Source organism: Schistocerca nitens, chromosome 4 (assembly GCF_023898315.1).
Source record: "Schistocerca nitens isolate TAMUIC-IGC-003100 chromosome 4, iqSchNite1.1, whole genome shotgun sequence".
NCBI lineage: Eukaryota > Metazoa > Arthropoda > Insecta > Orthoptera > Acrididae > Schistocerca > Schistocerca nitens.
In genome coordinates this window covers 707,731,493-707,744,249 of record NC_064617.1, presented here as the reverse complement: position 1 = coordinate 707,744,249, position 12,757 = coordinate 707,731,493, and the positions used below count along the sequence as shown (strand labels likewise).

At 44.6% G+C, this 12,757-nt stretch overlaps 2 protein-coding genes across 3 annotated transcripts in view; one reads left to right on the top strand and one right to left on the bottom strand.

The window, feature by feature from the left end:
• LOC126252546 (protein yellow-like) overlaps positions 1-12,757 on the top strand; it is a 74,463-nt gene that overhangs the window by 38,243 nt on the left and 23,463 nt on the right. For both annotated transcript variants that reach the window (XM_049953444.1, XM_049953445.1), the window contains exon 3: positions 11,387-11,577. In XM_049953444.1, coding sequence (XP_049809401.1) covers positions 11,387-11,577 — 191 coding nt within the window. The remainder of the gene's footprint in view (positions 1-11,386; positions 11,578-12,757) is intronic.
• LOC126252529 (probable G-protein coupled receptor No9) overlaps positions 1-12,757 on the bottom strand; it is a 778,809-nt gene that overhangs the window by 754,116 nt on the left and 11,936 nt on the right. The window lies entirely within an intron of this gene.

Sequence of the window (12,757 nt, the reverse complement as noted above, 5' to 3'; positions counted from 1 at the left end):
TTCAGTGTCCCCTCGACGATCACCAGTGGTGTACGGCCAGTGTAGGAGATCGCTCCCCACACCATGATGCCGGGTGTTGGCCCTGTGTGCCTCTGTCGTATGCAGTCCTGATTGTGGCACTCACCTGCACGGCGCCAAACACGCATACGACCATCATTGGCACCAAGGCAGAAGCGACTCTCATCGCTGAAGACGACACGTCTCCATTCGTCCCTCCATTCACGCCTGTCGCGACACCACTGGAGGCGGACTGCACGATGTTGGGGCGTGAGCGGAAGACGGCCTAACGGTGTGCGGGACCGTAGCCCAGCTTCATGGAGACGGTTGCGAATGGTCCTCGCCGATACCCCAGGAGCAACAGTGTCCCTAATTTGCTGGGAAGTGGCGGTGCGGTCCCCTACGGCACTGCGTAGGATCCTACGGTCTTGGCGTGCATCGGTGCGTCGCTGCGGTCCGGTCCCAGGTCGACGGGCACGTGCACCTTCCGCCGACCACTGGCGACCACATCGATGTACTGTGGAGACCTCACGCCCCACGTGTTGAGCAATTCGGCGGTACGTCCACCCGTCCTCCCGCATGCCCACTATACGCCCTCGCTCAAAGTCCGTCAACTGCACATACGGTTCACGTCCACGCTGTCGCGGCATGCTACCAGTGTTAAAGACTGCGATGGAGCTCCGTATGCCACGGCAAACTGGCTGACACTGACGGCGGCGGTGCACAAATGCTGCGCAGCTAGCGCCATTCGACGGCCAACACCGCGGTTCCTGGTGTGTCCGCTGTGCCGTGCGTGTGATCATTGCTTGTGCAGCCCTCTCGCAGTGTCCGGAGCAAGTATGGTGGGTCTGACACACCGGTGTCAATGTGTTCTTTTTTCCATTTCCAGGAGTGTATTTCAGTAAAAATCCAGGAAACTGGAAAAAGTAAAAACAGGTATTCATTAACTTATATAACACAAGGGGAAACAATATTTAAGCCAGGGACGAATGACATCATTTGCTGCGAATGTTACGACAGATATCACTTGGTGCGATACTCTGTATTATGCTCTTTTCTCTGGCGTGTAAACTTACTTGTCGATAAATTTAAGAACATGTGCTCTTAATACCACCTATAAGTTGTGCCTGCATGATAGTTGTGACGATTTGGCACATGTTCCGATGATGGGTCATGCTAGAAGCGCAAAAAAGTGACGTAGACTTTTGCTTTTAGTGGACAAAAACTTAGGATCAGGACGTGTTCAGCATTAGTACACTATCTAATCAAAAGTACCAGGATACCCCTATGTAACGTGGAATTTACCTCTAGATGTCACTAGAGGCTGAACCACCAGTATAAGAGGTGGTGAGGTCCATGTCGACTGTTGATTATGTGACTAAAGGCGAAAGAACAACCGGAGCTAAGCCAAGACCAGGCAGACCACACGTACCAATGGACAGGGACCGTCGAGGAATGCGGAGGGCGGCTGTAAAAAGTCGCATGAAATCAGCGTAAGGAATCGCTCGTGAGTTCCAAAATCGTACCGGCAGTCCACCTAGCCCAATGACAGTGCATAGAGAGTTAAAAATTATGGCGCACAGTGCTCGAGTAGCTCCTCATTAGCCACACATTTCTGTAGCCATTGCTTACCGACGCTTGAGGTGGTGTGAAGAGCGACACAGCTGGACAGTGGACGGGTGGGAACGAGCGACTTGGAGTGACGAATGACGCTATACCCTCTGGCAGTCCGATGGAAGGGTTTGAGCTCTGCGAATGCCTGGAGAGCATAACCTGCCATTATGTGTAGGGCCAACAGTGAAGTATGGAGGAGTTGGTATTACGGTGTACGGGTGCTTTTCCGTATTTTGGTGTGATTGCTAAATGCCGGAGGATATGAACCCAGTTTGTAGCATTGTGTACCTGCTTGCAGTAGAGGAACTGTTCGGAGACGATGATTATTTGGATTAGCAATGTAATGCACGCGACAATAAAGCATAACCTTGAGGCAGTGGTTTGTGGGCTTGACATTCCTGAAATAGTCTGGTCTGGCTGGTGTTCCGAACTGAATCTAGTGGAACACCTTTGGGATGAGTCGACTTCGATCCAGAACCCGGAGTCCAAAATTATTACCACTCGTCCACAGATATTCAAGTATCCCACTGACCCCATCAGAGACCACGTCGTCATAAAGGCGAAGGGTGGACATATCCCATATAAATGGCCAGTAACAGGTGCCCAGATACTTCTGTTCAGAGTTTAACGCTCGCAGCCCTCACTCGCGACTTTATGTCGCAAGATAAACTAATTGTCTTCTGTGCAGTGTAGTCGGTATTTCCTCGCGAGTTCCTACATTTCTCCGGAACCGAGATTAATTTCCATGAAGTAAGCTTCTACTAGTTCTTTCATTCTTCCGTAAATAAGCTTGTATTATATCCTCTTGCCCGCATCTCGTGGTCGTGCGGTAGCGTTCTCGCTTCCCACGCCCGGGTTCCCGGGTTCGATTCCCGGCGGGGTCAGAGATTTTCTCTGCCTCGTGATGGCTGGGTGTTGTGTGCTGTCCTTAGGTTAGTTAGGTTTAAGTAGTTCTAAGTTCTAGGGGACTGATGACCATAGATGTTAAGTCCCATAGTGCTCAGAGCCATTTGAGCCATATCCTCTTGCAAAAGTTAATATTGGTCCCAGTGAAATGTCTTTAAAGAACGATATTCATGAACCACCAAAAGCTGTTTCAATATTTATTTCCATGCAAGTGGTTTCGATCACGCGACTATCTTCAAGTCACGAATTAACACAATATCAAGTTTAAGGTTGGTTCACTGACGTCAAACACAATATTTTTAATTGCAGTAGCTGTCATATTGATGTGGATCTAATCTCATATATTTGATAGCAGGCACAAAGTGCAGAAATGAACAGTCTAAAACTGCACTCGCTGACTGCTGACAAGAAATTTAATATGTGGTGGCAGGTTTTTAACGCCTTTCTGTTTTCTAAAAGTATTATCCCTGTACGTTTACTCAAAAAATGGTTGCTTAGCACATTAGTGAATGAAAACATGCAGCATAAACTATTTTCTTAATTTGGAAGAAAACTTATAACAGTGATATTGAAAATGTAGCTTAACTAAGGCGTTTCGTTAATTCTACGCAGCTGGATTTTGAATCAAAGTTGTGCTCTATTTCTAGTACCGAATACTTAACACATTCTACAGCTTGTATTACGTCGTTTCAGAACATTATTTTTGTACTTTTTGCAATTACATGAGAAATATTAAATTATATTTACTTATTCTCCTCAAAATTTAGTAATGCCTCTAGTGTTTTGAATCATATAATAATGTTACCTAATATTTCATTTGCTGCCTTTTCAGTAAAGGGATCAGCACTGCTTTTTGTTCCTATACTTAACCATCTGCAGAAACGACAACATTAGCATATTCCGAAATGGAAAGTGAAAGATCATTTACGCAAATGAAAAACGGCAGGGTCCAAAATAAAACACTGTCTTGTGAAACATCAAAACTCACGGAAGAGTCATTGAACGACGAGGATGGTGATGTTTGGTTTATGAGGCGCTCAACTGCGCGGTCATCAGCGCCCGTACAAAGTCCCAGTTTTTACACAGTCCAAAGTTTTTTCAGAATCCAATGTAGCCACTGCCTCGAATGATGATAATGATGAAATGATGAGGACAACAGAAACACTCAGTCCCCGGGCAGAGGAAATCCCCAATCCGACCGGGAAGAGAACCCGGGACCCCGTGATCCAGAGGCAGCAACTCTAGACACTAGACCATGAGGCGTGCGGACACGGAATGACGTGGAAAGTGCAAGTGCACGTGTGCAACTTCAGAGGCAGCAGTACGACCATGCGAGCGAGTTCTAAAGCGGTAGACTTGTCGCTCTTTGTTAGCGCACTCGATATACTGTACCAGTTCATCTACGAAGTGAATCGCATGGGGATGCAGCGACACATGGCAAGAGGACAAGGTATTGTTACCACCGCATGAGATGACAACCAACTTGTTCAGATAGCCACAGTTTTGTTCACAATTCTGTGTCGTCGCAGGAATTCTGCATCGGATGTTGAGCTGTCTGTTCTATGACGCCGTTGGCTCATTTCTTTGTCTTGGGTGTAAAAGTCATCTTTTGTGTCCGTTTATTCTAAGTTCTTTACTTTATATCAAGAATAGTTTAAGAATGTGATGTATTCTGCATACATGTTTGACCATCTATGTAAATGAATAACATATGTCGCATAAAGAGACCAAAAAAAAAAGTCCTGTTGGCTAACGCTATTGGTGAAAAATCGCTTGAAATAGTATGATCTTTAAAATGTATGGGGCTAACCGACAGGAGCCGTCTGATGTGGAGCGAACACGATAGACAAATCGTAGAAACGTCAGACCCCACAGGAAAGTGGCGTGCAAAGCGCTCATTCAGTATTGTTATTCACTCGGAAGTCTTTAGCGGGTACAGTTAATAAAGAAGGTGGAGAAGATGCAAAGCAGAGAGGTGTGTTTCGTCATGAGTGCTTTAGTATGCGTGACAGCAGTGCAGACATTTTTGTTAAACTACAGAGGCGTTGTGCATCGTGTTTTAGTGTCAAAAATCCGAGAGTTCCTTCTAAGAAGATTAAGGCCACGTACTGTTTGCGCCCCATACGTCTCGACAAATGACCACGACGAGAATATCAGAGATATGAAAAAGCTCATCCGGACAATTATGGTCAGTTGTTCTTCCGCGGACTGAACAGCAGGACAAGTCAGGGGAGTGGGAGGATGGGAGGGGGGGGGGGTTAATCACGAACCGTGTAATTAGTCACTACTGACCACATACAAGCGTACAGTCTGATATATATTAAAGACATGTTGAAATTGACTACTGAGAAATACGACTGACACAATAAATTTATGATTGATTGGTTATCTGGTTATATTAGTACTAATCTTACGGTTCACCTCGAAATTTCAAGTTCACGATCCCAAGAAAAATCCAAGGAATCGGTTCTCATTATGAATATCAAAGTTTCTTGTGTTTCAACTTTCCCTTTATTACATTTTCCATTTTTCCTGTGCCTCTGCTTTATACATCTCTACACAAAACCATGTACTTCAAGAATTTCTCCCTCTCACCTGATTGTTTCTATCATCTAACCATGAACCTTACACACGTGTTTTTACAACAAGCTCCACCTTAGAATCACTAGCCATGACCTTACACTTAGAACAGTTGCTTCACAGACAAATTATCCCCCAAACAGAAGGAAAGTGAGTGATAATATATGGTTTGGTATAACATTAATTAATGCAATTGACAGAGTGTCACTGTAATCGCTCTTTTGACTTAAAACACCTATTTTTCCGTTCACAAAGGTAATTTAATACTGTGTTTTGTGCGTGTTTTAATTTGACTAACCTCGTAGTTTTAATGGCTCACATGTGTTCAAAATTTCTATATCGTACTTACAAAACTTGTAGTTAAAAGTTTGAAGTCGCATAACAGATTAACCCATTTCTATTGATTAAAAAATAAGAAAATGAGTTTCCTCTCTTATTCTTCATCATAAAATTTTATTTTATCTGTGAAAGAAGGATTCGTCTAAACTTCTACACACAGTTTATCAATTTTCTGGTTCAAGAATGGCTCTGAACACTATGCGACTTAACTTCTGAGGTTATCAGTCGCCTAGAGCGTACAACTAATTAAACCTAACTAACCTAAGGACATCACACACATCCATTCCCGAGGCAGGATTCGAACCTGCGACCGTAGCGGTCGCTCGGCTCCAGACTGCAGCGCCTAGAACCGCACGGCCACTCCGGCCGGCTATCAATTTTCTACAAAGTATAACTGAAGTGCGATATAGGACCCAAGTCACAATTTTACTGTTGTAAACTTCGAAATCCATGGTCTAGGGGTAGCGTCTAATGACTAATTACCAAATTGTCCTGGGTCGCGGGTTCGAACCGAGCCACTCCTTAAGGTTTGAATAAAAATCATCAACGATGGCCACCGAATATTCCCAGTTCAATGTGTCACCCTCGTTCTACCATCGGCCTTATCTAAGATAACCGTGGAGCGGACAGATGTTCACGGCACCCTTTTGTCCTTAATAAAGGGAACTGTTAGTAAAAGGCGTAATAACTATACTCAAAGGCATGAGGATGCAGAACGCAATGGAGAACAATGCATTACTCGTTTCAAAAAAGGAGGAGGTATACTTCGAAAAGGCCTATGGATTTGGATGTTTGTAGCTGTATTACATCATCGTCAGACAGAGATTCCGAAATCAGGTATTGAATTATAAGACATACTGTCAGGTCAAATTTATTAATGATGAAGAACAGGGTGAAGTGGAAAAAACAAAGCTCAAAGAAATGTACACAGGTACAAAGAAGGCAACTGCGAAAAAACCATGGATAACACAAGAAACATTTTATTGATCTACGAAAGAATGGAGCTCAAAGAGCTCTTGGAAATTCCGGAATACAGCAATACAAATCACTTAGGAATGAAACAAATAAGAAGTGTAGGGAAAGCATAGCGAAACTATTCAGGTATATGTGAAGAGGGCGAGAAAAGGAATGTCATCGGAAGAACTAATTCAGGAGATTGAACAACTCAAAACAACCTTCGGCGAAATTTATAGCAAGTGCATCAACATTAAGAATGCAGCGGGAATTTCGTTGTTAAGCGCAGAGGAGAGGTCAGGAAAATGGAAGCACTACATCGAAGGCCTCTACGAGGGGGAGCACTTTTCTCATGACGTGGCTGAGGATAAAACGTAAATCGACACCATGAGACTTTCGGAAAAATATCGTCTAAACAATACCGTAAACAGCAGTGGCAGGTAATGCAAGAATTATCGCACAATCAGCTCAACGGCTCAAGCATCCAAGTAGCTGACTGGTATAATATACATCAGAATGAACAACGAAACTGCATATATGCTGGCTGCCGATTAGTTTGGCTTTCGGTAAGGTAAGGGCACCAGACAGGCAGTTCTGGCAGGACACCCTTACAGCATTCGTTGACCAGGAGAAAGCGATTGACAGCGTAAAACGGTGCAAGAAGTTTGAAATTCTGTGAAAGATATGTGTAAGCTATACGGTATGTACAAGAACGAGAGGAAACAATATCAATGCCTTCACTATTCAGTCTATGCAGCGAAGAATCTACGATGCAAATAAAAAAATTGTTCAACAGTGGGGTTAAATTTCTATGTAAATTTTAGTCCAGAAGTAAAGTAGCACATGAGGGACGAAGCAAGGACGACATAAAAAGTAGTTTCTCACGAGCAAAGAGGATATTGACGGCCAAGAGACGTATCGCAAACGGCGACATGGAACAGTGGAAATGTGGAATAAATTTCTTATATTTCACGCCTGTGGTCACAAACTTGTAGGTCCTCAGCCTACCGGTTTCAGTCAGCAGTGACCATCTTTAGATCTCTTTTACAGAAAAACATGTCCTAATATACCTTTTTTTTTTATAAAGCACATCTGAAGATGGTCATTGCTGACCGAAACCGGTAGTCTGAGGACCTACAAGTTTGTGACAACAGACGTGAAATATAAGAAATTTACTCTACAAGAGATGTTTGTTAGGCCTCAATCTGAGGCAGAAACTTCAAAGAATCTATGTTTGGAACATAGAATTATATCATAATGATTCATGAAGTATGGGAAAACGGGAAAGAAAGGGATCGAAGCGTTTGAGATGTGATGGTATAGAAGGATTTTGAAAATCAGGTAGAGTGATAAGAAATGAGAATGTTCCCAGCACAAGCGAGGAAGTAAGGGACATACGGAAAACAATGACAAGAAGGGGAGCAGGATGGCACGAGATGCTTTAAGACATCATAGAATAACTTTTGTGGTACTAGAGGGAATTATAGAGGGTAGAGAATGTGTGGGAATACAGATATTGGAACACATCCAGCAAATAATTGAGGATATAGGGGCAAGTGCTACTCCGAGCCGGCCGTTGTGACCGAGCGGTTCTTGGCGCTTCAGTTTGGAACCGCGCGACCGCTACGGTCGCAGGTTCGAATCCTGAGTCGGGCAAGGATGTGTGTGATGTCCTTAGGTTAGTTAGGTTTAAGTAGTTCTAAGTTCTAGGCGTCTGATGACCTCAGAGCCATTTTGAGCTACTCCGAGATGAAGAGGTTGACAGCAAAGAGGATCTCGTGACAGGCTGCATCAAACTAGCTAGATGACTCGAAAAAAAACTTCCCATATACAGGGTGTTTCACAGTTCCTATTACAGGCTTGTAGACGTTGCAGAGGGGCGTTAGTAGACAAAGTTTACATGAGGAACCCATGTCCGGAATAAGTTTGAATGTCGTATCGCTTCACGCTACGCATGCAGACTGGGAAGAGAGCACTGTCGTCAGTCCCAGTTATAACACACCGAGCGAGGTGGCGCAGTGGTTAGCACACTGGACTCGCATTCGGAAGGACGACGGTTCAATCCCGCGTCCGGCCATCCTGATTTAGGTTTTCCGTGATTTCCCTGAATCGCTCCAGGCAAATGCCGGGATGGTTCCCTTGAAAGGGCACGGCCGATTTCCTTCCCCATCCTTCCCTAATCCTATGAGACCGATAACCTCGCTGTTTGGTCTCTTCCCCCAAACAACCAACCAACCCAGTTATAACTGTAGCATCACATACGATTATCAGCCGCAACAGCTGCCAGAAATTGCTGCGTTTGCAGCTAAGAGGTTGAATGCTGCTTCACTAACGCGCCGCACTCTCGACTTTGAAGAGGACGTCCTTTGTCACGTTGAAAAGAACCAGGTGACGAGAATTGGAAACAATGCCCTTGCCATAGTGTCCTGTAGAGCAAACACTGTATAAGGTTTGCCACTCCATGGTGTGGGAAACCAGAAAGTACAATGTGAAGGAGAAAAGTCTTAGTTGCGAGGGTAAAATCACTATTAATTCATCAATCATGAGCGTTTCGCGTAATACAGGGTATCTTCAGATTAGCCGATAAATGGTGATAAGCAAGTTCTGGATATCGATGATGAAACATCCGCAAAAAAACTGCACTCGTCATGTCTATGAAAAATAATTGAGGAAGACATATGTTCCCGCCATGTAATAAATGCGTAACATCCGATAACTTTGCTGGGACGCGTAATGTGGTCCAATGAATGCAAGATAGGATCAGGCGAGTAAATATGTCAAATGGTAAACATGCTGGAAGCGTCGTTCTGTGTCCTACGACCACATACACAGTACTTCAGTACTGACTTAATATGACGTTATACTTTTAACACATGACGAGAGCATATGTTTGCTTCGACTATTTTTCTTGCATGTGACGAGGGAAATTTATTTTTGGGAATGTTTTGTCATCGATATCCATAACTTGCTTATAACCATTTATCAGCCAGTCCGAATATGACTTGAATTAGATGAAACAAGCGTCGTTGATGAATAAATAAACAGTAATTTCAACATCGAAATCAATACCGTTTTTCTCCTCAGAACGCATTCTCTGCTGTGTGGGTACCGTGAAGCGGGACTATAGAAAGTGATCCGATCTTCAGTCTTACTTTACACCCAAGCGATACAGTTCCGGACTGGTTGCTCTATCGGAACTTTATCTGCTGATTCCCCTCTGCTCACCTCTGAAGCCATGAATTGTGTAGCATCGTGTATGTTGACAGAACATTGACCCCTCCTTTAATGAATTATACGATTCGGTAGTCCTCAGTACATATGGCATACAGCGCACTGAATTCTGTTACAATAATTCTACGCACGATGCACAGTGGCATGCTTATTATACACTGAACTTCCGAATTTAATTCAATAATTTCTATGCACTCTGCCACTGTCGAGTTTTCATTGGGTGTCGTAATGGTAAGTACACTGCTGGCCATTAAAATTGCTATACCAAGAAGAAATGCAGATGATAAACGGGTATTCATTGGACAAATATATTATACTAGAATTGATGTGTGATTTATGTGATTACATTTTCAAGCAATTTGGGTACATAGATCCTGAGAAATCAGTACGCAGAACAGCCACCTCTGGCCGTAATAACGGCCTTGATACGCCCGGACATTGAGTCAAACAGAGCTTGGATGGTGTGTACAAGTACAGTTGCCCATGCAGCTTCAACACGATACTACACTTCATCAAGAGTAGTGATTGGCGTATTGTGACTAGCCAGTTGCTCGGCCGCCCTTGACCAGACGTTTTCAATTAGTGAGAGGTCCGGAGAATGTGCTGGCCAGGGCAGCAGTCGAACATTTTCTGTATCCAGAAAGGCCCGTAAAGCATCCGCAACATGTGGTCGTGCATTATCCTGCTGAAATGTAGGGTTTCGCAGGGATCGAATAAAGGATAGAGGTACGGGTCGTAACACATCTGGAATGTAACATCCACTGTTCGAAGTGCCGTCAATGCGAACAAGAGGTGACCGAGACGTGTAAACATCACGCCGGGTGATACGCCAATAAGGCGATGACGAATACACGCTTCCAATGCGTGTTCACCGCGATGTCGCCAAACACGGATGCGACCATCATGATGCTGTAAACTGAACCTGGGTTCATCCGAAAAAATTACGTTTTGCCATCCGTGCACCCAGGTTCTTCGTTGAGTACACCATCGCAGGCGCTCCTGTCTGTGATGCAGCGTCAAGGGTAACCGCAGCCATGGTCTCCGAGCTGATAGTCCATGCTGATGCAAACGTCGTCGAACTGTTCGTGCAGATGGTTGTTGTCTTGCAGACGTCCCCATCCGTTGACTCAGGGATCGGGACGTGGCTGCACGATCCGTTACAGCCATGCGGATAAGATGCCTGTCATCTCGACTGCTAGTGATACGAGGCCGTCGGGATCCAGTACGGCGTTGCGTATCACCCTCCTGAACCCACCGATTCCATATTCTGCTAATAGTAATTGCATCTCGACCAACGCGAGCAGCAATGTCGCGAAACGATGAACCGCAATCGCGATAGGCTACAATCCGACCTTTATCAAAGTCGCAAACGATGATGGTACGCATTTCTCCTCCTTACACGAGGCGTCACAACAAAGTTTCACCAGGCAACGCCGGTCAACTGCTGTATGTGTACGAGAAATCGGTTGGAAACTTTCCTCATGTCAGCACGTTGTAGGTGTCGCCACCGGCACCAAACTTGTGTGAATGCTCTGAAAAGCTAATCATTTGCATATCACAGCATCTTCTTTCTGTCGGTTATATTTCGCGTCTGTAGTTCGTCATCTTCGTGGTGTAGCATTTTTAATGGCCAGTAGTGTACTTCCGTACCTGTTACACAAGGCAGAAATGATGAGGTTGGTTCATCTGAGCTGCCGTGTTCTGCGACTGTTAAGTGACACACACAAGCGTGAGTGCCATCCTGGTCTGTTTACGCTGTTGGCAGTTGTCGGCGACCACCTCTACGTGACGACGCCGCTGTTCAAGACGGGCGCGCCGGCCTCGTTCAGCGTGGTGAGCGGCTCGCGGACGCTGGACCCGCCCCTGAGGCCGTTCCCCAGCTGGGAGGCGCACGCGACCAGCGCGCAGGCGCTCACCGACTGCTCCACGCAAATGGTCTCCGTCTTCAGGTCGACCGTGAGTCGCGCTCTTTTCCGGCACTTTCGTGTCCTTCTTCTTCCTAGCGTTGTGCTGTAGTCCCTGGGTTGAATTTGTGGTTCAAAATTACTCACGTGTTTCGACCCAATGTGTCTTCTAGGCGTACGTGTTATTAAGCTACTGCCCATTATTGAACACTTTGGTCCAATAGCTGTGGGCAATATGTGGTCTGCAACAAAAATTTATCCTACTCTTTTTCTTAGCATTCTCCACACACCGAGAGCTTTAAATATTAATGTTTAAAAGTTGCTGAAATAGAAGTTGTTGTTGTTGTGGTCTTCAGTCCTGAGACTGGTTTTATGCAGCTCTCCATGCTACTCTATCCTGTGCAAGCTTCTTCATCTCCCAGTACGTACTGCAACCTACATCCTTCTGAATCAGCTTAGTGTATTCATCTCTCCCTCTCCCTCTACGATTTTCACCCTCCACACTGCCCTCAAATACTAAATTGGTGATGCCTTGATGCCTCAGAACATGTCCTACCAACCGATCCCTTCTTCTAGTTAAGTTGTGCCACAAACTCCTCTTCTCCCCAATTCCATTCAATACCTCCTCATTAGTTATGTGATCTACCCATCTGATATTCAGCATTCTTCTGTAGCACCACATTTCCAAAGCTTCTATTTTCTTCTTGTCCAAACTATTTATCGTCCACGTTTCATTTCCATACATGGCTACACTCTATACAATTACGTTCAGAAGCGATTTCGTGACACTTAAATCCATACTCGATGTTAACAAATTTCTCTTCTTCAGGAACTCTTTCCTTGCCATTGACGGTCTGCATTTTATATCCTCTCTACTTCGACCATCATCAATTACTTTGCTCCCCAAATAGCAAAACTCCTTTACTACATTAAGTGTCTCATTTCCTAATCGGATTCCCTCAGCATCACCCGACTTCATTCGACTACATTCCCTTATCCTCGTTTTGCTTTTGTTGATGTTCATCTTATGCACTCCTTTCAAGACACTGTCTATTCCGTTCAACTGCTCTTCCAAGTCCTTTGCTGTCTTTGACCGAGTTTTTATTTCTTCTCCATGGATTTTAATACCTACTCCGAATTGTTCTTTTGTTTCCTTTACTGCTTGCTCAATATACAGATTGAATAACGTCGGGGACAGGATACAACCCTGTCTCACTCCCTTGCCAACCACT